This window comes from Centroberyx affinis, unplaced genomic scaffold (assembly GCF_046629955.1).
Source record: "Centroberyx affinis isolate AG114_WGS23_722 - 3 ecotype Tasmania unplaced genomic scaffold, CSIRO-AGI_Caff_v1 ptg002319l_1, whole genome shotgun sequence".
Classification (NCBI taxonomy): domain Eukaryota; kingdom Metazoa; phylum Chordata; class Actinopteri; order Beryciformes; family Berycidae; genus Centroberyx; species Centroberyx affinis.
Window position 1 is genome coordinate 190,686 of NW_027280588.1, and position 24,964 is coordinate 215,649.

The following is a 24,964-nucleotide window of genomic DNA, read 5'->3' on the forward strand; positions in this document are numbered from 1 at the left end:
TATCAATGCTTCAATAGATTGGAAATAATCTGTAAAACTGTGGTAGATTAAAATGATGATGATCAAATTAAAATGTTTCAGTATTGTAGGGCTAAGGGTGACTGTGGCATGAGAGGGCAGAAATATGGGATACAGTTAATATGGGGTTTGAGGAAATACTGTATTTCCCCCCTAAGACCAGGACAGTCTTGATCTGCCTTCAAGTGCTGACGGAAATCGTGTCCTAGTTACGAGTTGAGCGCACATGAACGACACAAAAAGTGGTAAATGCGACTGGACTCGTTCAGTTCATTGGCTGAGGACCAGACGTACCGTTAGCGCGTCTTGTCGATATTAAAGTCTGGAGCAGGTTGGGGCTCAGCTGGCGGCCTTGGTTGCTGTGGCTACTTTAAGCGAAACCGGAAGTACACCGAAGTGAAGCCTCTCTCTCTTCAGCTGGAGTTGATTCCTACCCGCTACATCCAATCAAAGACGGCTACGAACCATTTGTTGTATTGCTGCGTTGTCAGCCAATCCGCAGCGTCTATCAATATGCTTCTGACCAATGATATTCCAGCATGTTCACAAGTCCAGCCTTTGATCGAGGAAGTTGATGATGTGTATTTTGTACATAACCCTGCCTCCGCTGCAAACCAGACAACAGTAGTCTATTCACCATTTAGTCGGTGTCAGAATTTCATCCTCAAGTTACATGACAGTTTTACAGACGCAAAATAATTAACGCGATAGTGATTAGCTACGTAGCTAAGTAGACCTAGCTAGCAAAGCTAGAAAAGTTAGAGTGAGCGAGGGAGTGGTGAATTTACTTGGCAGTGTTGGTGAGTGACAGCTGTCATGTTGGTTGTGTTTTTCCTCCCCTCGGCCGCCCTTCGGCTCTCCCAGCTGGAAGTGGAGTAGATGGGGGACGAGTCACCGGAGAATGGGGGATTTAACCGGGGATGATGGCTGCTGTAATGGTGTGGCGTTACACCTGTGGCCGTGTCCTTGGAGGATGGGGGCCGCTGCTGTGTGTCCTCCTCGGGTCTTTGGTGGCGCTGTTGATGCCGATGGTCGGGGTGGAGGACCAGTGCTGTGCCACTCTGAAGGGCATTGCTCAAATACGCTGCCAGCTGTGGGGAAGCTCTCCGCAGCCCAGTGTGCAGTCCACCAGCCTCACTGTCCCCTTCACCGCCCTAGACCTGCTGCCTCATAGGTCCAAGCCTAGCAAAGGTAAAAGCAATCACCTCACTGTCCATTTGCCCTGTTGTGTGTTGAAACGTTGCTATATGGAGAGAGTATTGGAGATGACGCTGTGTGTTATGTGCTGATTGCAGAGACAGTGCTAGAGGCCAAAGCCGCCCTGCAGCAGGCTGTGGAGATGAAGAAGCAGGGGAAGAGAGAGAAGGCCCACAAGCTGCTGGTGCACGCGCTCAACATGAATCCAGACTTTGTGGACGCCCTGACAGAGCTGGGGACCATTTTGGAGGAGGAGAAGGATGTTGTCCAGGCAGACCACCTCTACACCAAGGCCCTGGCCATCTCACCGTGCAACGAGCGCGCTCTGGTCAGCCGAGACCGCACTCTTCCCCTGGTGGAGGAGATTGACCAGCGTCACTTTGGCATCATTGACAGTAAAGTGCGCAGGCTTATGTCCATCCCTAAGGGCAATTCTGCACTCCGACGTGTGATGGAGGAAACCTACTACCACCACATCTACCACACGGTGGCCATCGAGGGCAACACGCTCACTCTGTCCGAGATCCGTCACATCATAGAGACGCGCTACGCTGTCCCAGGCAAGAGCCTGCAGGAGCAGAACGAGGCCATCGGTGTGGATGCAGCCATGAAGTACATCAACACCACTCTGCTGTCCCGAGCTGGAGCCATCACCGTCACCGACATCCTGGAGATCCACCGGCGCGTGCTTGGCTACACAGACCCTGTGGAGGGGGGGAGGCTGCGCACCAGCCAGGTGTTTGTGGGCCATCACATCCCACCCCACCCTCAGGACCTGGACCGACACATGCAGGAGCTGGTTCAGTGGCTCAACTCTGAGGAGGCCCTTCAGCTGCACCCGGTGGAGTACGCAGCGCTTGCCCACTACAAACTGGTGTACGTGCACCCGTTTGTAGACGGCAACGGACGCACATCACGCCTGCTAATGAACCTCGTGCTCATGCAAGCACGTTACCCGCCTATTACAATTCGCAAAGAACAAAGGGCTGAATATTATGCAGCTCTAGACACGGCCAACGAGGGTGACGTCCGGCCCTTCATCCGGTTCATAGCCAAATGCACGGAGATCACATTGGACACGCTGTTGATTGCGACGACTGAGTACGCTGTGGGGCTGCCAGGAGCCGGTCAGCACCAGGCTTGTCTCGACTGCAAACAGACCATCCCAGTCCACAACTGACATGGAGAGGCAGGGGCACAGGGAGCATGAGCAAGAACAAGAACAACCCTAGCATAAATTTTAGTTTCTTAATTGACTGGTCTCTTGGCCATATGCTAACTTATCATTTCCTTGTCTTTCTTTGGGTTTTTCACCTGCTGAATCTAATGAAGCCCTGCTGCAGGAACACTGGAATCAGAGCATTGCATCAGGTCCCACCTCTCTTCTCTGCCACATACTGGGTTGAATTGAAGTCTGATTTTGCTGTGCTTGTTTGCTAACATACAAATCTATTTCCTGCATAATGAAAACTTCAATTTCCCACTTAGTTTGTAACCACAATGCCATGAAATATTTTAATTGGCATCTGAATAACATCTGAAGTACAGTATGACTAGCATAGATGTGAGGATGACAGAAAACCATTGACCTGAGATGCTTCAGTGACCAGTGATGTTGAAATGTGTGCAGTGTGTGGCCATTTAGTTAATTACCTTTGTCTCATAACACTGTAAAGCACTTTCATGCATTTGATTATTTATTTTACTATAAAATAAACTTGTTTTATTACCTTCCATCTGTAATGTCTTTAGGTTATATTACCTGTCTAGAATGAACAGAGTGAAGCTGTCAGAATGATATTGGGATGAAAGTTCATTTCCATTTCTTTATTAAAACAACTTTTAGACCAGAAACAACAAAGTAATGTGACAAGATGACTTTTTTTTACAGCACCCAAAATACAGGGGTAGACCATGAAACAAGCAGGAAAATAAATAAACGGCTAAAAACAGCCATTTGTTATTTACTTCTATACCAAATTGAAAACCTTATGACTATAGAAATTATACAAAAACAACAATGCACATACACCACCTTTTTTTGTATTGGACAGAAAAATGAAGGTAACTTCTACAGACCCAATATATTCATATTTTTTCTCGATTAGGCCACTGTGGTGATATCAATACATATAGCTTGGATTCCATCTGTTGTCAAAGTTATAAATTCTTTACAAACTATGGTGACCTTTTTGAAATTTCAACACAGAACATAATGTACACAAACCAAACAAAATCTCCTCGATCCAAACATGACAAGTGAACTTTAGTACACAGTAAACTAGTGTGGCAAAGCTACATCGGCGAATGGTAAACTCTAACATGGAAAAAAACAGAATATATACTTTAAACACTTGCAATCAAAAAACTGCATAGATTCTCTCTTGTATCAATGGACCCTGCAGACCTAAATAGAATGTGTAGCAATAGCCTAATTTCCCAGAATATTTCAGAGCTGTCAGCTAATTATGGTCCAGCTGATGCCAACTTCATACTGAGGGCAGCCCGCCAAAAACATCAAGAAAAGCAGACTTGGAGCCTCACTTATAAAAAAAACCGTATAAGATTCCTTTGTGCACACGACTACACAGTTGCACATGTACTTTCTATAATGGCAAGTATCGAAGAAATTTCACTGTTCATCTAAAGTTAAAGATCAAACGATCAAATTTGTCTGCAATACATGTTTATAAACAAGACCCCAGTGCCATTGGATGACTTGTTGGACACAGGCTTGTGTCCTGCCTCCTAGGTAGCCCGTGAAATTAAAAATTTCACAATTTCACATTAACATCCTGCCAAGGAGTCTGCACTCTCTGTGGTAAAGGGGAAGAGATGTGTTTCATTTTCCCTTAACATCCATCTCCCTCATACCGTCGCCTGAAAATCAAGCTTCTTAGGAAGTCTTAGGAATCTTAACCAATATAAGTTATTTCATGATAAATGCATTTTATCAATTGTCCCTAAAGAGAAGGGTCATACTATTGAACAGAACACCCACAAACAACATGAAATCAATTATAGCATAAGAAGGTAAACTAATGGGCAGTTCTGTGAATAAATTATTTGTATAATTCCAGCTGAAGCTTTAGCAGTGTGACATAACATGAATGGCAGGCAATGTAATACCATGTCCTCAAGCCAAGATAAAGCCAATGAACTAGCTACATTAATTTAAGCAAATCTACACTGTTGGACGCTCTCGGCTTTTAGAAGGGTATTCCATAACATTATACAGCTGATGGTAACTCAGAGAGATGGTATCATGGAAAACAATGTATTACTCACACAGTCTGATAAAGTCATTGCTAGCATTGTTAGCTGTGTCCTCAGAGGTCAAGATAAGTTACACAACAAAGTCCTAAATTTCCTAAAAACGTCTGGAGAATGTCTTTTCATCATTGTAGCACACCCAATATACTGTATGTACACACACCAACTATGATACATCACATCTGAAATGTCCAACGTTTGCATATACCTATTTTTAAACAACATTCACAAGTTTGGCTGTTAGAATATTTAAAAAAATACTCTCCCCTATGCTTCTGTCAAATCCTTTTCACATAGTCAGCACAACAAAAGAATACACCTTGCAACATGAGGTGTACAATTTTATATATTTACACACAAATATGATACTTTTTTTTTTTTTATAAAATAATCTGCCAACCTCCCCCAAAAACACACAAAAACTGCTCATGAAACATACTGTCATACCGGTCAAAATTAACTTCTCTTTCACTCTTTCGTTGAAAAGGGTTTGTGAGAGAGGGCAGGAGCTAGGGTGATTAAGGCTTTCTCGCAGGAACTGATGACAGGAACAAGACTGGATTAAAGGGAAGTCAGGCAACCAATTACAGAAAAATCACCATCACTAATTTGTAAGGACACAAGATGGCTTTCAATATGAAGGCGGTCATAATTCTCTCGCTCGTCGTCTCACTTATTGAGAAGCATTCTGGCAAAGTCTGAATTTGACAAAGGTTTTGCCTGTGCTTCAAACCCAGCGTCTCCAGCTGCGTTCACTGGTATTGGTTTAGTCGCAGTCCCATTCTCCGCTTTGCTCGGGGGCCCACTTGGTCGATGCAGGGAACGAGGGAGTAGTGAGAGCTGGGTGCGTCCTCTCCCTCTCCTGGAAAAAGAAAAACATTTTTAATTTCTTGGCCCAAATTTTGTTCTTGTACTGGGCTGGTACTATGACTATACTGAAACTGAATCCAAGGACTACCAATTATAAGCTTAGCATTATGGCTGCTTCTATTGTAAATGTCTTTTTAGAAAATACTTGCATTTCCCATCGCTGATATGAAGATAAATTGTATATTTCACGACCAAGCTTAACTCTATACAATCTGTTCGAAGATAAAATCTCAACAATGGTCAACAGCTGCTGCAGATCTGATAATATTAGTAACATTTAAAAATCTGAGGCAATCTGTAACACTTCTGCATACATTCACTGTGCAAACAAGCATATTTCAGTTAGCATGACAGAGAAGTGGATCAAACTTACGATCCATAGACCTGGCGAGGCATCGTGGCTGCCATGGCCCCACTGAAACCAGGTGTATCCTTCATGCTTCTGCGCGGAGGGTTACTGATGGCGACCGTTATTTTGTTGCCCTCTATATCCATGCCATCCAGTTTCAGCACTGCCTGAGAAGCCTGACCTTCATCTTCAAACTCAACATATGCCAGACCCTGAACGGCCACACAGCAAAAGGAGGTTAATGAGTATGTCACTACATTTTAAAAGCATCAACGGAGCCTTTTTTTGAGATTCTTGTGAACAATTAGCATGTTACAGATAGATAGGAATCATAATGCAAAATTATTAATGGCTTGGAGATTCTCACCATTTATTAGGACCACTAACTTTCCCCCCTGCACTCAAAAAGCCATGTGCTTTTTGCTGAACGGTCAAAAGTGGGACTCATAAGCTGAATCACAGTGTCCTTCCCCCTCCAGTATGCCTCACCTTGGGTTTGCCTGACCGATATGTGACCAGACGAACATCTTTAACGGCGCCATGACTCTTGCACAGCTCCTCCAACTGCTCCTTGGTGCAGGAGAAGGGCAGCCCCGAGATGAAGATTTTGTGTTTCTCCATAGATGAGTTGTATTTGAACACCTATAGGGAAATGAATGTCAAGTGGTCACTAGTACTGCACATAAAAAAAGGGACATGGCCCACATGGTCCAAGCTAAATACGACTTCATATTCATCTGCCCCCAAATCCATGCAAACGCAATCGGATGTATTTACCTTAAAGTCGGGGTTTGTGTTTTTGTCCACACAAGGCGATACAAACATGGGCCTGCCCTCCACTTCTCGTCGGTCCAGCTTCAGGGCTACGGGGACAGATGCTTGGGACTCGAACTGTACGTAGCAATAGCCTTTGAAGGTGCCCTTGTTGCTGAAGACCGGGCGCACCTGTTGGATGGGACCACAGGTCTCAAACAGTGTCCTGAGCTTGCTCTCCGGCTCCTCCAGGGTATACGCCAGGTTGCTGATGAACACACTGTTGTTATCGTTGCGGAGCTCGGGCTTGTCATCTTGCTGCCTCTGAGCGGCGGCTGCTGCTCCCTGCTGGGCTTTTTTAGCGCCAGGTGGCCCGAGCCTGTGGCCAGCAGGAGTTTTCCGCCCAAACAGTCCCGCCTCTGTCTCCATGTACTCCTCAGTGCCGGGCTCGCCGTCTCCTCTGTGCCTCTTAGGAGCTTGATCTGGCACACAGAGAGAGAGAAAGCATAGATGACATTATGTTCACCGATTTTCTCACGGGTCATACTTTCTAGAAAAAAACTATTATCATACAAACTGTATAGACCAATCTATCTTTCCTTACCCGACTGTTCATCCCATTCATTCTGATAATCATCCTCTGCTTTCCTCTTCTCCCCAGCTCGATTCCCCTTTTGGCCCTTCTTCTGAGCCTTCTTGTCTGCCTTGGACTTCCGCCGCTGCTCAGCCTTGTCCTCCTCCTGGCGGGCCAGGTTGGCTTCTTTCTCGGCCACCTGACAGATGGGTGGAGGACAGTAACGTGAGCCAACAGCAGCGAAAATGACGGACCTGTACTGTTACAGTGCTGATATGTTCTCTTACTTTTGCCCGTTGCTCATTGATCCTGTTCAACCGGGTCTCGGTCTTCTGCACTGCCACATCCCAGTCTTCCAGAGAACCTGTAGGTGAGAGGACACAAACATTCAGAGACAGACTATAATTTATGAACATATTCATTTTTATCCCTTATCTTCCCTTAGTTTAACCTTTATTTATACAGGAAGTTTTGCTGACCACTCATGCTTTTTCCAGCAACGCCCTACTTCACATACATTTCACAGAAACCCACTGCCCAGTGCAACCAGTCCTCTAGTGTTGGTCACTGAGCAGTCACACAGCATCACCTCGGGTTAAGTGCCTGGCTCAAGGGCACCTCAGTGGTAGTTGGTGAGGGAGGGGAGAGCGTTAACCATTTACAATTTCTGCCCATACTTTCCCCAGTTGTTCCAGGGACTCAAATTTTCCCCATGGTTTGTTTATTGGCATTTCTCATTGGAAAAGACAAAGTAATACAGGACAACAGACAATAAACAACAATAAAAAAAACCTCACAACATTTAACTTAAACAATACATACACCCAGAAACATAAAAATAAATAAATAGATAAAAAAAAGTACAGATGGCCATTACAGTAAACCACAGCATACATCAGGTTTTGTTCCCACAACCAGGGACTCAAATTTAACTAATTCATTCCACTCTTTTCTTCTAAGACTCACCTTCCACCCTCTCAAAGGTGAGCAGGACTTCACACACATGCTCTGGGTAGTCCGAGGTGCACTGGACGGCCCTGTGGAGAGCCTTCCGGCAGTGGATGGGATCTCCATAAGACCTGAGGTTAAAGTAAAAAAAAAAAACATACAAGGTAACATACACAAGTTTTTTAGCTAAATGTTAAGCACAAAGGTATTAACCACTGCACTTTAAATTAGCAATTATATTTCATTTATTTGCCAAGATGTGCACTGACAGACCTTTCAAGGTTATAGTACTCCAGCCACATATTGGCATATTTGGCATTCCCTTTTGTCATGATGCTGTCCCACAGCTCTCTGGCCTTTTGCATGTTCTTGCAGTGGAGGGCCTGGAGGGAGAGGAAAGTAGAAATATGAGACACTTTTTGTACCGTTTCCATATTACACATGCCTACATGCAGAGGGAAAGTACGTGACACTTATGCATTTTCTGTCTTACTTCACAAAAATGTATTCAGTATTGTCCAGAGAAACTATTAGGACATTTGATAATAGAAATTAACTTTTTTCCACCCCATCTAATCAACAAAAATTTGTAGCATGTGAAATACATAGTTAACTTTGTCCTGAGCAGTAAACCCTTCAAAATGGGGGAGTCAATTCAACTTTTGCTATCTTGATTCTTTATTTCTCACCCTTACCTCTATCCTTGCCCAGATCTGCATTATGGTACAGGAAGGATCTCCACTTTCACTGAATCCTACAGGAGCGCAAGACATTAGTGAGTCAAACGGGAATAAAAACTAAGAACGACACAAAAATAAATAAATAAATGAATAAATTCAAGAATAAGACTGGAATCCACTTACTTTCTTCAACATCTTGTTTCATGTAGTCCAGAGAGCGAGAAAAGGCTGTCCGTAACTCCTCTAACTCTTTACTTGATTCTGAGAAATGCAAGATAACACCATCAATAAGTTAACAATCTGAACTGGATTATCTGCAAACACAAAGAAAAATCTGGTTTTCATACCAGTCATACTTCATTAATTTCATACTCACCTTTGCTAAAATCCACACGTCTCCTCAGGTAGTCAAGATATGCTTGCCAGATGTCCACATAATCTGTAGCTTGAATGAAACCTGCATTCAACGCCTTTTCAAAAATGTCTGTGAAGAAGACAAAAATCCAGGATGATTGAGCCCAGAAAAATCCATGTAATAGTGTGGGATATTTCTCCATACTACCATTATTGATATTTAAAAGCAGTTCTCTAACTTATCTAATCACTGCATCTTTCAGACCTCACTGTAGCAAATATACAGGTCAATTTTGCCAATCTTCACCAATAATACATACATAAATCATTTACAGCTTCAAAATACTATTTAATTCACGTTTAGCTGTCAAACCCTGTTAATGCTTGTGCCAACAACTCAGTAAATAGCTGTAACGTGTAGAAAATAAACACACAAAACAAACAACCGAGCTGTGGTTACCTGAGACGGTTTGATGCTCAGCCCCGTGCCTCTCCAGGGCTAGCAGGTAGCTCTTCCACAGACCCATGGTCCAGGGGCAATTCCTGACAGCACGGTCATGAGAGGAAAGAACTATGTCTTTGATCTTCAGCTGGCGGTCCTATGGAGCCCAGAGGAAACAGATAGAAAAAGGGTTTAATGATCTAAACACTGGTTAAACAGTCTGATCGAGACATTTTGCTGCAGATACAAAGTCATTTTTATGGGCAGCCACATCTAACATCCCACCTATTCCTGCAGATTTTCAATCATTACTATGTATGGGTAGCAACATCTTTAGAGCCCCCCAGCTCTACCTTATTAATGCAGGCTGCTTTTATGTGCAATTGTGCACATTTTCACATTATTCAACGAGGGATAATTGGCCTAAACCATTATAATTTGAATTATGAGTAGTACTGAATTACTTAGCTTAAAGCAATTCAATTAGTGTCCACCTCCATTAATGTAATCACTTCACTGAATAATAAGCAGGAGACTTTTACCATTAGTTTAAAAACTTCCTTCATACAAGACATGGCTGCTTCCATGACCTTGTGGTTCTACAACTTTGCGAGTGAAACATAGGAAGATCCAATAAGACATTTTGGGAATGAATGGGTTAAGGGTTAGAAAACATTTTAGTGAAATCATTTTCCTCTAATCAGAGGAGCATAATGATAATCATCTTGATGAATCACCGGATATTGTGTGAGTTTAGTGTTTGCAATGTCAGCAGCCAATTACCATTCCATTAAAGCAATTAAAAGACTCATGAATAAATTTCAGGAGGAGCTGTTGGAGAGATATCTGGCTGTGAGTAATTAAGATGAGATGCTCCACAGTGCAACACAGCGCCCAGTACCCTCCCAGTACTGCCTTAATCAAGTACATTTGTAAACCAGCGACTGCAGCAAAATGAACATGCCCCAAAACATGACAGATCAAGTGAGAAGAGGAGCTGTCACATCTTCACACAGTGATGAATGAAGTTTCATTTAGTCTACCATAGATCATAAGAGAGTTTCCTCTGTAATTTTATGCAGCTGTGGTGCTTGGGGAGATAATTCTAGTTTTGTCCCTATCTGTCGCTGTTTGGGTCTAAGTTATGTTTCAAGTTGAGGTTTTAGTGCTGAAAATGTGTTTTTTTTTTATCATAATAAAATAATTTCTTCTAAAACATTTGAACTATATTTATTTTAGTTTTAAATGATAGTAAGACTAAATTACAATGATAATTTTAATTTCACATTTTCACTAGTAGTGGTGGTAATATACCTTAATGTGGCGCACCACTGCTAAATGAATACAGAGGAAACAACTTTGTATAACTTTATAACTTTAGTCATTCTTAGAATTCATGCCTAAGTTACATATTGTGCACCCCGATAAAACAGAAATATTGATATATCTATAGAATATTTATATAGCTTTCTTATGAGCTCTTTGTGGGGTGGGAGCTATCTTGAGTCAAGAGATGAGGAAATGTACACAGACTTTGAATGTCTCTTTTGATACATTTGGCCACTGAATCGGAGCACTTGCTCCACCCAGCTGGTACATCACTGCTTGACTGAGAGCCCTAGAAAGAGTGTGCCCAGCCCAACACTGCTGCATGATTGTGGGGGAGGGCAATACTCACAAGATAGGTGGTGTATTTCGCCCACATGTCCGGTACCAGGCAGTTCTCTGCCAGCGCCCGCTCAAAGATAAGCTGGATGCGTGCCGGATCACCCTCCTTTAGCTCGAAGTCAATGTAGGTCTGATACTCTGCCAGCTTGGGAGGCTCAGCTACCAGCTGCAGTGAGACATTGGCATATCAAATGCATTGTAAAATGTTTCAGTCACATATCAGGTATTGATGCAGGAGGACAATATCAGACTAATAAATAGTTAGCAATAACACATTTAAAAAAGAGAATTTAAAAAAGAGAAACAGGATGTGTCATTGTAAGATACATACCAGTGTCTCTTCAATAGCCTTGCGCTTCTCCTTCTGCTGCAGGGCGCTTTTGTACTGATGTGAGACTGTCTCAGGCACCCCATGTTCAGCCCACTCCTCATACTCAGCATAGGTGCCCTCCATGTCTACAAAAGAGCACAGTTCTCTCAGTTTTAGAGATCCTGTTCTCTTTTCTCAACACTACCAACAAACGTAAACCAGTTAGTTACAGTATGAAAAAGAAGGTAAATATTAGGAAGTTTAGATTTAAAAAGTTAGACAAATGTGTACTGCAGAAAAGCATACATTTGCACATTTTCATATATACTGCCTTTTCTTTGTCCCATAATCTGAGGGAACAAGTCAGCAAGTGACATGTTCAGATAAAGAAGGATTATAACCAGAATGCTGGCACAGGTTATTGACAAGAGAGGCTGAGCCGTTCCAGAAATGCCTCTGGTGTCCGTTCAGCTGGGCCAGGAAAAAACGTGCACAATACCAGACCATCTGGCTATCTCTAGTCCAGTCCTGCAATTAACTGAAAAGCTGGTCAGGGACTGTGCAACTGGGCCTGGAGAGGAGTGATGTCTTTGTAAACCTGTACGGCTTTTCAAAAGCCTCACCACAACTGTACAACACTCAGCTTATCCCATAAGGCCGCATTAGCGGTGCATTCCCCCCCCCTCGAAAAGATCTTTTTAAATGGAGGTACTTCACAATTTCCCAGGTGAGCCATGACATGCGATTCCACCCTACAATAAGAATCCTCTCCATTTTACAGCACCCCCTCTGGACGGAGGAGGTGGGATCCGTACCCATTAAAGGGATGGCCAGCTGGCGGCGGAACAGCGTATGGATGCGCTCAAGCTGAGTCTTCAGCAGCTCCTGGTCCTCACGGGTGGGCACCCTGCCAGGGGGAGGCTGAGAAGAAAGGAAGGAGAGAAAATGGTGTAAAAATTCAGGAAATGCCTATTTTGTGTAGCATCAAAGGAGTTAAATCATGCATTTTAGGTTTGTATTTTCTACTCCCAGGAAAAATGGATCAAAAGCATGCTTTGGTGCAACATTAACCTGACAAACAGATGGGTATGTTGATGGGTATATCTTTGGGTTTTAAAGCATCTACTGCCTGCTACTACTCTAACAAAAACATTTTTATGAGACTACCTTGCATAGTCTAATATTGTTCTCAGAAACTGCCCTTCTCCTTTTCAAAATCAGGTTTTAACTGGCATATGCATGCAACCCGACAGTTAAGAACAAATACAAGGATGTGTGTGTGAATGATGAGCGGTGAGATCTATACTACTGAAAGAAACTCACCTGTACTGTGGACAGCATGGCATTCTCAAACTCCCTGTACGCTTCCCACACAGTATCTCCCTTGGTCATGTGAAGCCCCACCGCTGTCAAGGCCCTCTCAAAGATAGACCTCACCTTGTCTATCCCACCTGGCGACCCCATGCCACCAATTGAGTACTGGGCATATTCAAGCCAGATATCTGGACCTGGGTGTAAAGATGAGGGACTAAATATTAGGTTCTTACAGTGACAGTGCGTCAAATCAAAGGCAGTAACAATTCTGTAATGCACTCACAGATATAGTCTTTCACAGCCTTCTCAAAAAGTTCATAGACTTTCTCCCGGTTGGGCTCCTCCTCGGTCAGGCGGATCTCATCCTTGAGCCAGTCTAGCCAGATCTCTGCAGGGTAAGTAAAATTGTGATTTCAGTAAAATTGGAGACACAATACATTTGCATGCTTGCTGTGAATTGGCTTTTTGCTGATCCCAAAATAATAGTCATACACCGACCTTCAGTGAGTGGGAAAAGTTCACTCATCTTCTGCCTTGCCCTACGCAGACGGAACAGCTCTCCCTCCTGCCTTAGTAGTTTGATGAGATCCACATGGCAGTTGTAGTCAAAAGCATTGATTGACAGCTGAAAATCACACAAAGAAGGGGAGACAAAAACTTGATCAATATAACAAAATATAACCTAGTTATCCTTATGTGGTCTAGAAACAAAGACTAAAGCAAATGAACGCAATGACACACATGACTACTGCGACGGATTCAATCACGACCGACATATACTTTTAATAATCAGACGTTATCACAACAGTTTATACAATGACACCCAAACTTGTTGGTACAACGCATCTTTTGTAGCTACGGTACTCTACCTCAGACAGCTGTAATGTGACATTGGCCAGTAAAAGTCCACAGCCATGTTTAAGTTAAAAAAAAAAAAAAAAGGCGCGTGTGGGTACAGAGACTATGCATTAGCATCAAAGATTAGCTGGAAAGCTAATTACGTTAGCTATGTGAATTAATCGTGTCACATTGTACTGCGCGCTCATTTGATTGTTTTGGTTAACGGTAGCTGTACATTACATTTCTATTAAACCACAGTGCATAGTGGTCCACAGTTCGGAGGTTGTTGACCTGTTGTTAATGGCTAACGGTCGGCTGATATGTTTATAACCCATTCATTGTGGCTAGCTAGCAGTTAGGATAGTTAGCTAACGTTAGTTAACGTTGACTAGGTTGGCTAGGTGTTACCTGCTCCTCCAAACGCTGGATTTCGGCTTCATTTTCTTTCTCGTCCTCTGATGATTCGTCCTCTTCGTCATCTGAATTTTCGACACCCATGCCCTCCTCTTCGTCCGATTCCATCTCTCTTTCCATTCCTGCATCTTCCTCCATATCTTGCAACTGCGTTTCCTCTGCGTTGCTTGACGCTGCCATGTTGGAAAGGCTGTCTGCCTGGTAACAACCACCTAACAACAAGCCAGTATCGTGAGAGGTGGAGCCTGTCAGTAAACTCGCCGCCGTCCGCCGATCTATGATCCCTACTAGTTCATATTCAAAGTCAGTTTTAGTGATCGCTGTGTTTACTACTTTATGATAAAAATCCCCCTTTTCCATAGTTGTAACGCGTTTTGCTGTGTGTTACATGGCAGTTTATAGAGCCCACTCTGCACCCTAAAAGTGCCTCTGACTACTACTTGGTTAATATCAGTTCTCAGTGAATAATGCATATATATTGACACCTGCCCACTTTGGTTTGCTACAGTGTATGCCTAATTCGTTCTGGCTAATGCTAGCCGCTAGGGGCTCTTGTGTTGGAAGTTCCTGCCTGTTTGTCAACAAAACAGGCCAGTGAAATTCACTGCTGGCCACGGGTCCCCTCGTGATCACTCGTCAGTTTCCGTGAATTGTCGTCTGTCTGATCCACAGATCGTAAAAAATAAAACATGGCGATGGTCTCCTTACGAAAGTGTGCGTCCCCGCTGGTGTTGTTTGGCAGAAGGTTACTCGGCCCGGAGCTGGGTGCACTTTGTTCATATCACGAAAAGGTAAGTCATTTAATCTGTTTTCAACTTGTCCTTCACATGAACAGAATGAACTAAGCCTTGTATGTTATAGCGTCAATGATTCTACGTGTGTGTTTGTTTTTGCCAGTAGGTGTAACTTCACCAATGGCGTCCTCTCTCACCTTAAATGACTCTGAACAACAGTACTATGTCTGTATGTTTCTTTTCTGTCTTTTTGACTTTGTGCAGGTGGTGGACCACTATGAGAACCCTAGAAATGTGGGTTCCCTTGACAAAAACGCCAAGAACGTGGGGACTGGATTGGTGGGTGCACCAGCCTGTGGTGATGTAATGAAACTTCAGGTATGGAGGTCAAAAAACTGTGGTGTTTGTTGTCCCTGTCATGAGTTTCAGTGTCACATTGTGCAGTTATACAAGTGTGTATCTTGATTATTTACAGATCCAGGTGGGTGAAAATGGAAAGATTGTGGACGCAAGATTCAAGACGTTTGGCTGCGGCTCAGCTATTGCCTCTAGTTCTCTGGCAACTGAGTGGGTGAAGGGAAAATCAGTAAGTTAGCACATCCGAGTTTGAAAGCAAACAATGGCCATTACTTTTATAAGCACTATGTTTTAGTTTCTTGGATTTCTGGTTATTCTGTTTTCCATCATGCAGATTGATGAAGCTTTGAAGATCAAGAACACAGACATTGCCAAAGAACTCTGCCTTCCTCCAGTCAAGCTTCACTGCTCGAGTAAGTTCAAGGCAACAAAGCCAATCATTCATTTATGCATTGAGTTAATATTATCACACACTGACTTGAAAAGCTTAAAAAGAACACAATATTCTTGGGAAAATAACAGGTTTTGTTGCATCTGCAGTTGGAATTCATGCTCATAATGTTTCTCTAACTTTCCTGCTCCTTTTCTTTTAGTGCTTGCAGAAGATGCCATAAAAGCAGCTCTGTCAGACTACAGACTCAAACAGCAGGAGAAGAAGGAGGAGCGTGTGAAAGCCAGCAGTTAGTATCAGTGTCCCTTTAGTGATATCTTAGCACCAGCATTGTAATGATGGATTGCAGTGTTGGTGGGCAGATTGGTTGGAAAGGTCAGCTGGTACACCCTGGAAAGTCTATGGAAATCTTCCTGTAACACTGCTGTGGTTTCAATAATTTGAACTCAAGCAAAGATTCCCATATCGCAGAACACAACTGCTAGGTGTTAATGCTGTTTATAGTTGTAATTTCTTTTTTCTTTTGTTGTAATGATTAGAAATTGCAGTGTTTGATAACTGATATTGATTTTGAAGTAAGTTAAAATTAAATATTTCAAAACAATTCTGATCAGTAAATTTAAACAAGGGAGCTCAATATTATTCTTATTGCAGAGTGTTTGTCTACAAGGAAAATGGATTAGCCTAGATATAGAAATGAGGAATTATAATTTGAGGTGTATTTGTTGTGTATATTTTTTGGCATTAAAGCTTTATTTGGCTTTACTGATTGTATAAACTCAAGTCACTATAGGAGGATTCACTTTAAAAAAATGCAGTTATATATCAATAGCTAAACTACACATACAGAGTATAACACATTGGATACAGGATATAAGATTCTGTGTATGTGCTTGTCTCATTCTTACTGAGAATTAAATGGTAAAGACAAATGTGCTTCAGTCGTCTGTGTGCCGAAGTCAACCGCCAGATTTACATTAAGCCAAGTTTCATATCTCAGCAGTTTATATTAGCTTGAAGATTGTTGCAGTGGAGCCACCCTCTGTTGGCGCGTCAGGACCTTTTTCAGTACAAACAGCACTGCCAGCGTTAGGAGAGCCACCAACACACACAACACAACCAGCAGAGATATGACCACTGCAGAGTCCTGCGGAGCGACCGGCCCGGGGTTGGGAGTGGGCAAGGGGCCGGCTTTGTTAGTGGAAAGCAGGGAGCCTGTCCCATCAATAGAGGTAGAATTACTCTGAGGGTACCGCCCTGTGACATTGTCCAGGCACCTTGGCTCCTCAGCGGGGGGAGAAGGAGTGGTTCTAACATGGGGCAGACTTACAGATGGTGGTGTTGCATTGAGGGACAAACATTCCTCATAGCTAAGAGTCTCTAAAGAGTAGTGTTCGGGCAATATATGAGTCAAAGGAACATCCTGACGACTATTACGAACTTCAGAAAGGAGTCCAGTGGTGGTGAATGTTTCCGCAGATTTTTGCTGTGATGATCTGTCAGTCAGACCTCCCAAATCCCTCTTCTTTACACATGAGGATTGGACTCCAGGTGCCGTGGGCTTCACTGTCGGGGTCTCCAACTTTCTTTCCGGTCTAGAGGAGAAGCCAAGTTGGTGGATTCTCTCATTTGGCTTCAGGACACGAGGACAGATCGCCATGACGGAAAGGTTTAGAAGCAGACGGTGTGCAAGATGAACTGGCTCGGTGCACACCAGGTCTGTGGCCATCTTCAGCCTTCCACTCAGCAGCCAGCGGTAAAGATACAAAATGTCACACTCGCACACCCACAGATTGTTCGCCAGGTCCACAGATCGGAGACGCGGCAGGCTGTCGAAGGCGCTCTCTGGGACCGAACGCAGGCAGTTGCTGTTGATCTTCAGAACCTGCAGGTTTACCAGTGCAGACAGCGAGGGCAGGTCCAGGACAGAGATGCAGTTAGCCGAAAGGTCCAAGTGGGTCAGTGAGGGTGGAAGATTCAGAGGCAGGCTTGTTAGTTTGTTGCCCTTCAGTGTCAGGACCTGCAGCTTCCCAAGGCCTTGAAGCGCTCCCGGCTGGATGGCACGAATGCGGTTGTCCTCCAGATCCAGGCGAGTGAGGTTCCCCAGTTGCCGCAGGACGCCGGAGGTGATGTAGGTGATGCGGTTCTCTTGCAGCTGCAGCGTCTCCAGGCTAGACGGCAGGCCGCGAGGGAAGCGGGCCAGCTGATTATGACTGACACTGAGCTCATGCAGACCAGAGAAGGGCCGGAGCAGGTGGTCTATGTTACAAAGCTGGTTTCTGGCCACAGACAGGGCCGAGGTACTGAGGGGGACAGAGCGAGGGAGGGACCTGAGGCCCAGGGACTCGCAGAGAACCAAAAACCCCGGGCGAGGGCAGCAGCAGCCGGGCGGACAGGGAGACATCACCAGGCAGGCGAGAGGACAGACACAGAGAACCAGTAGGACACCACATCGGCACCAAGGCATGACTCACTGTGAGGGACGAGGAAGGAGAGAGGACGACATGACGAGAGAGAAACATGCAGTGTGAATACAGTGTGAACTGTATTGGGTAACATTCTGAAGTCCGTTACGTTGTTTGTCATTTTAATCCGAATAAGATAAGTCTTACCTTTACTAGCAAACATTAAACAGTGTAGAATAATGTATTGAGGCTCTATCACTCACCATTCTCTCATATCTGCTCCTCCGAAGAGATTGGCAGCCTCGTTTCCCAGTGGTCCTTACATGATCCACTGTGTCTCTAAAGATAACCACTGCTGTTGAGAATTTCAAGCAGATGCTCATCAAAGTTTAACGATAGCCTTAAGGTGCTGTATTACCTATTCTGGATCCTCTTCACCATCCAAATTGTTTTGAGAGCTCCGGGTTCTGTGGCAGTGCGTCAAAATGTAATACGCCGGGAACGTCCGCAGTAGGTGCAGTGCGAAAGAAACCCAGTTGTCCTAAATATTCCCTCATCTGAGGTTACCGAAGGTCGAGGTTCCCGTGGTTTAAGTCGAGGAGACGGTGAGCGTAGCAAGCAGGCCTCTGACAGAGCCTGGTTGGGTGGTCCTGTGGCCTTGTGCCTTCCTATCACCTGGTGGGACGAGTGAAAGTGAAGGGGTAGTATTTTGCAGAATTATTTAGCACCTCATTGACAAAAGAGCAGGGAATCTGACCCTAGCGCAAGGCTCTGTCAGCTCTCACATTTCAGCCACTACAAGGTTACGCTTTGCTTTTGAGCTGTTCTGCCATCATCTTTGATGTCTGCTCTGGGTAAGCTGACACTCTGAATACCTGCTGATTATCCGGATCAAACTCTTACTTTTTATTCAAAACCTATTTGTGTTTCAGTTGTTTCTTCAACATGAAATGGAATTTGCAATCATTTTTTAAATGAATTTAACAATAGATGTTGGTCAGTTACTTGGCATTTATAAAGAAACTACCCATAAAATACAGTATAACTGGTCATTTTAAAAGTCATGAACATAAATCTGGTTGCAGGAGGACTTGTCAGTACTTGCAGTGTTCACATGAGGGCAGCATTAACCTGGAAGCACTTGGTGTGCTTCGACACATCAGACATATAAAATGTTATTTGAAATAAAATCTGAGTTTTTGCGTCACTAAAACAAATCAGTGCTTCCAAGATTTTAATAGGAAATACATCATGTCATGTTGTGGAGCAAAGTGCTCCATGTATCTGGTTGACGGCTGTTGAAATATTTATAGAAACTTGTTCAGTAGCCAGCGGCGGGACAAAGGGGGCTCTCGTCATTTCTAGGCTCTAGTGCCTTTTGCTGCCTTTGTGTTTGGGCAGGACTTCACATGGTGGTGCCAACTACCTTAACACCAACGCACTGTGTGTGTGTGTGTGTGTGTGTGTGTGTGTGTGTCCATATGCTTACACCTCCACAATGTAAATACTAAGCTTATTACAAGAAAGCAGTAGAATTTATGTCTATAGAGGACAGATATTACACATCTGACGTTTGGGTAATTACCTTAAAAACAGCTACACATGATTCTTGAGTACATATAGCTCAAAATTACAGATTCCAAAGTTATACATAATGTGCACGTAGCTAGCATCCTCTCTTTTTCGCCCTTTCATGCCATTTCTAATGTTAGGTTTCTTGTTAAATGTCAAGACTGTATTTGTCTTTCATCATGAAACTGTTTCCACCGTTTCCGCCACACATTTTCAATAACGAGAGATACATCAACATCAACCATTTTATTAAACTCAAGCAAAGAGAAATTAATTATCATCTTGTAAACAAAACTGTCACAGAGGAAGCATCTGTCTCGAAAGCTCTTGGGAAAACAATCTGGGGTTAAATGAGAAAAAAGTATATAAACATTACCAAATTCCGGCCCTTATACAAACTGAATATCACACATGGTTTAAATACATAGAGTCAATAGCATAAGTAATGGGACAGTGAGCTGAAGCTTTTCTTTCAGATGCTCATCTCCAGTGTAATATGGATTTAAAGTCAAATCAAATCAGATAAGTATGTGAAATAAAAACGTCTCAGCTTTTGATTTTAAGTCTTTACTAGCCTCCATGAGTCTAAGTCAAACCATTAAAACAATGACACTAGCAGAAAAGGTTTTTGATTGTAGATCAGAAAAAACATAACAACAATAACTATATTCCTAAACTCTATCTCATACATAAATATGTCCATTATTCATTTGTGGAAAAACTCTGACTCTGATTCACAAAGTGTTTACTCCAAAGAACAAATTAAAGCTGTTTTCCAGAAAAGTATTTGTCATTTGAAGGCAGATCCAAATTACCAACAAAAATAAATATTCAGACAAATAGGGATGCTCAAAATAATGTTTTTTTTATTATTATTATTATTTATTTATTCATTTATTTTAGCTGTTCAACTACCCAGAAAATACACAGGTACAAATTGTGTTTTGGGTATAAACCTTTGTGAATTAGAGCCTCAGAGTGAAATACAATATGATATGAAATAACACTATGTAAATACAAAATGAAGTTAATATGAAAGTAAATATGAGGAGATTGTGGTTTTTTACATCACGTCCAATAAATCAAGGTTACTGGCATCTCATTTTGTCTCATTTACAGCACCAAAAATCTTATTGGACTGAGCCACTATAAACACCAAAATTCACAAACAGAAACATGGAAACACACAACAAATAGTTATCAAACTTTCACAAATATCAATATTTGATGACCAAGTCTAATGTTTCTCACAACCATTTTCAGCGCCAAGGCATGTACTGTATGGGTGGAGATAAAGGATTAAAAACCTCAACAAGCCTGCTGAAGCATGAAACTGTTTTGTTCTAATTGACAGGCTGATTCAGTCAAGACTGTCAGCAGTACCACTAGCTGAAAACATTGGGACGTGAAGGATTTCAGCTACATGTATTTAAAATACATGCATATTATTTCTCTGTTTTGTAATTTCTACCTGGCAAGCATGGGGAAATCATCATCTTGCAGACTGCTTCTAAGGGGAGTTTTATATTTTTAAAATACTGAATTATAGGGTTAGGGTTAGACAGACAAGACAGACAATAGAAAATCAAACTAGACATCAAACTAGAAAATCTTGACCATTTAAAAAACATATTTCCCTATGTCATGCTACCTTAATGGCACAGTGGTATGATACTAGGCTGTTGAGACTAATGATAAAAAACAACCAGCTGATTGCATTAGTAGGCTACACCATAAGGCCTCAGCAGTACATGAGGCAAATAGACCTGGATTGCTGTTCTACTATCTCTCCAGTCCCATGACTTTCCCTCTAGCCACACACCTGCTGCAGGTGTTGGTTGTTTAAGGTCCGTTTGTGTGGCAACACACTTGAGAGTTTACTCAGCTTTCTGGGCACTTATCATCTCTCTTGCTGAGTTTTTAGCTTTGGATAAAACAAGGTAGTATTTCCTATGTTCACAAATGTTTAGATGTTACTGTTTCAAAGATTAATGTGGGGGTTTTTTTAATACCAAGGGCACGTATCTCACCTAAAACACGTCTTGCTGGGAGTTGTAAAAAGGCTATTCTAATTTGCTTCACAAGACATTTTGATATATTTTGCCCACCTCTGTTGGAATAAACCACCTGTCTCCTTATGTATTTATTTCACGGTTCGATTCCCTAGATTTCATCTCTTATGTCAGCAGCAGCCTTGAGATTCATCTAGTGGTTTGCCTTTTGAGATGGCAGGTGCAGACTACAGGCTGGCTGGAGCTGGAGCTGGAGCTGGGACCGGAGCTCTGCTGCACTTCCTCTCTCTGCTTCGCCTGCTCTTTGTGCTTGGGCTCCTCTCTCCTCTTTTCCACCTCTTCTGCTTGTCTCACCTTCCTGACCTCCTGGCGAGGCGACGACCTGACGTCCCTGCCCTTCTCCCCCACCAGCGCTTTAGAGGGCATGCGCAGGTTCTTGGGGGAGGCCATGCTCTGAGTCTGGATCCTCTTGACGTGGTCGACGGCGTACGGCCGGTCCTGGAAGTCGCTCGAACCCTTGACTCCTGCGGTCTTATCTGCCACATACTTCCTGGCCGGATGAGCCGGGGGCTTGTAGGCCTCCAACTTGCGCTTATGACTCATGGCGGAGGCACAGCAGATGATAAAGACCATGACAATGAGAAGAGAGGTCACCACGATGATGATGAGCAGATTCTCCTGCAGGAAGTCCACCACTCGGCTGAGGACGAAGTCCTTCAGGCGGATCATGGTGGTGGTGATGGTGTTGGTGAGCGAGGGAGCGCTGGTGGCGGAGGTGATGTGAGCAGGCGCTCGGGTGGAGAAGGAGGTTGGGAAAAGGAGTTCCTGCTCGCCGTCGTCGCCACTGCCGTCCATGGATATGTTGTAGAGGGGAGAGGCATGACACCCGCTGCACCAGAGCACGAGCAGGGTGACACAGGAGAGGTGGAACACAGAGCGGGAATTCATCTTCTCTTCTGAGTCCTGAAACAAGAACAGGCTGTTTTGAATCAAGAGGCAAAACAGGAACCACAGTTAAATCTGATCTTTAGAGCTGCAGAGGCATGCACTCTGTCATGCAACAGACTGTATGAAAATAATAATGATGTTTTTTGAGGTGTTGTTTCCCTTTGTAATGCAACTATATGCATTAAAGGAAAATTCAGTTTAGGTTTTTTCGAGGTTTTTCTTTCTTGCATCAGATCTATTTTAGCAGGCAGTGGAGTAGCCATTACTTATTCGGGGTGGAGACAGTGAGTTTGGTGCTGAAGGGCTTATAATTTGTAGAGTGGAGGGAGGCCACCCATCCACCACACCAAAGCCAAGAGGAAGCTATATATTCCCCAGGGACCAGGGAGGCGTGGGGAGACCTGTGGCTGCGGCCTCTATATTTACACTGGGCAGCAGCTGCCTTACAGCAGACCACAGTGGCAGAGACTGATGAAGATATTTCTGCAGGCAGGGAAGCTTGCAGTTACAGTACAGACTGACTGAATAAACTGTTCTCCTGTACCCAATATTAGATTATCTTCTCTCTCTCTCTCTCTCTCTCTCTCTCTCTCTCTCTCTCTCTCTCTCCCCCCCCTCCTCTCTCTCTCTCTCTCTCTCTCTCTCTCCCCTCTCTCTCTCTCTCTCTCTCTCTCTCTCTCTCTCTCTCTCTCTCTCTCTCTCTCTCTCTCTCTCTCTCTCTCTCTCTCTCTCCCCCCCCCCCCAAAGTGAAATCAAGAAAATTAGTATTGTACCTTATTTTGTCCTGTGCTACTGTAATATGCTTTGGCAACACTCAGTACTTGATTTTTGCCAATAAAGCTTTCTCTGAATCTGAATCTGAAATCAAGAGGCAGCTTTAGCATTCAAAATTGCAACCTTTAGGGCAGACCTGAATCTGTTACCATTTGACATTTTAACTCTTCACATAGTATGTAATTAGACAATGCTTAGCTGTAAAGACAAGCTTCTAATCAGCATCATGTTATAGCCCTAGTGAAGCTCCCACACTATATAGCGTACCCACGTCTCCCTGTGTGGTCGTACATATGTAATACAAACTATGCTGAACCAGATGTTAGGCTGGATCTTCCTCCTTGGATGTACAGCTACAGGACGGCGACTCACTGCACCATAATTTTAACCAAGCCATAATTACATCTCCGGGAATCCACTGGTGGGTCCGCATCACCTTCAACTGAAGGCCATCCAGACGCCGGTCATGCAATTAATCCATTTCATGTGTCATTTGAGTGCTTGAACTATCTCAAAATGTAATCTCATATGATCATGTAAAACATTATTAGCTTCTACAGTCTATTGGCTACAGCTCTTGGCATTTACAGATAAAACACGTCTGTCATCAAAGTGACATTATTAGGAGCTGGATTCCTGCCAGAGCCAGACAGACCGAAGATTAGGCATTCACTGTAATGGATATTACTTATTATAAAATGTATTTCATTCAATTTAAATTTGACACGTTGAAGCCTTTTCTGATGTTTCTGGCAATAGAATAAGACTTCTGTTGTCAAAACATTACACTCAGTGATGACAGATCCTGAGAAAAAAAATCAATGTATCTCTCAACCTTAAATAAGTATATTCAACAGATAATAAAGGTTGAAACTTCACTAAAAAAACTTTTCTGAAATGTTGTCAGGATACACAGACTGTCCTGAAATCCCTGAAATATTTATCTAAACCTTCCTTCCTTGATAATATCCACTTTAAAATAGAAATATATACTTACAGAATGTGATATCTTGGGTTTGTCCTCTGAGCAGAACAAGACAGAGCGAAAGACAGACAGAGAGAAAGAGAGAATAAGGGAGAGACGGAGGAATGAGAGGAAAGTAAGGGTGGAGGAGAGCTTCCAAGCATCCGCCCTCCCTACTAAGTTATACTGAGGTTTTTTTTCCGAGCTCTAAAAAGCCTGCTAACTGCGAAACGATGTCCATCCCTCTATTTCCAGCTTCTCCTCCCTCCCTTTCTACCTCCCATCCTCATCCTCCTTTTGGGATTCAACCATATATATATATATATATATATATTTCTGAACCATTATAGAAGGAACAGCCATATAGAAGTGAATCTATACATTGTGAGATTTTATCATACAGGGAGCAAGTCCTAAGGATAAACTGATTCATCCATTAAGGGTCGTCATTGGAAGACTTTTGGGCCAAAGGTCTTTTTACCAGGTTATGTTTTGATTATCAGACTTTGTCTTTATCAGATTGACAGTCAAAATTGAGCTTTCTACATTCACAAGAACATTACAGTGAGTACATGACTCCTAGGGTGAAGGCCAGCGGGTATTTCTGTTCTTGGCAGGGCGAGTCCCAAGATTTCTCTGCCTCCCACTGAGTCCTCTCTAATTAAGTCCTCTTGATTACAGCCTGTCCCGATAGGGCATACAAGACCAGTGCACAGGGAGAAGGAACGCCTTTCATCCCAAAACACATGTACAGAGTGAACACATAAACTTCATGGTCTTTTACAAGCATTTACCTCAAGACA

The 24,964-nt window shown here is 43.2% G+C and overlaps 5 protein-coding genes across 5 annotated transcripts; 2 read left to right on the top strand and 3 right to left on the bottom strand.

The window, feature by feature from the left end:
* The first annotated feature begins 638 nt into the window (after positions 1–638).
* ficd (FIC domain protein adenylyltransferase) lies at positions 639–4,331 on the top strand. Its single transcript, XM_071533069.1, has 2 exons — positions 639–1,209; positions 1,314–4,331. The coding sequence occupies exons 1-2, from the start codon at positions 939–941 to the stop codon at positions 2,393–2,395; spliced, it is 1,353 nt and encodes a 450-aa protein (XP_071389170.1). The 5' UTR covers positions 639–938; the 3' UTR covers positions 2,396–4,331.
* Positions 4,332–4,471: 140 nt separating this feature from the next.
* sart3 (spliceosome associated factor 3, U4/U6 recycling protein) lies at positions 4,472–14,184 on the bottom strand. The gene is made up of 19 exons (XM_071533068.1): positions 13,999–14,184; positions 13,249–13,375; positions 13,034–13,138; positions 12,760–12,944; positions 12,252–12,357; positions 11,458–11,582; positions 11,137–11,292; positions 9,477–9,615; positions 9,039–9,146; positions 8,846–8,923; positions 8,678–8,736; positions 8,256–8,365; positions 8,001–8,113; positions 7,322–7,398; positions 7,065–7,233; positions 6,485–6,942; positions 6,197–6,349; positions 5,732–5,919; positions 4,472–5,350 (listed from the first exon to the last, which is right to left on the bottom strand). The coding sequence occupies exons 1-19, from the start codon at positions 14,182–14,184 to the stop codon at positions 5,158–5,160; spliced, it is 2,835 nt and encodes a 944-aa protein (XP_071389169.1). The 3' UTR covers positions 4,472–5,157.
* A 489-nt stretch (positions 14,185–14,673) lies between these two features.
* iscua (iron-sulfur cluster assembly enzyme a) lies at positions 14,674–16,409 on the top strand. The gene is made up of 5 exons (XM_071533074.1): positions 14,674–14,795; positions 15,003–15,116; positions 15,214–15,324; positions 15,430–15,508; positions 15,689–16,409. The coding sequence occupies exons 1-5, from the start codon at positions 14,694–14,696 to the stop codon at positions 15,778–15,780; spliced, it is 498 nt and encodes a 165-aa protein (XP_071389175.1). The 5' UTR covers positions 14,674–14,693; the 3' UTR covers positions 15,781–16,409.
* An 86-nt stretch (positions 16,410–16,495) lies between these two features.
* On the bottom strand, positions 16,496–17,890 carry LOC139655615 (leucine-rich repeat-containing protein 24-like). The gene has a single exon (XM_071533060.1). It carries the CDS (start codon positions 17,888–17,890, stop codon positions 16,496–16,498), a length of 1,395 nt encoding a protein of 464 aa, XP_071389161.1.
* A 1,816-nt stretch (positions 17,891–19,706) lies between these two features.
* tmem119a (transmembrane protein 119a) lies at positions 19,707–24,324 on the bottom strand. Its single transcript, XM_071533075.1, has 2 exons — positions 24,195–24,324; positions 19,707–22,438 (listed from the first exon to the last, which is right to left on the bottom strand). The coding sequence occupies exon 2, from the start codon at positions 22,421–22,423 to the stop codon at positions 21,665–21,667; it is 759 nt and encodes a 252-aa protein (XP_071389176.1). The 5' UTR covers positions 22,424–22,438; positions 24,195–24,324; the 3' UTR covers positions 19,707–21,664.
* Positions 24,325–24,964: the final 640 nt, after the last annotated feature.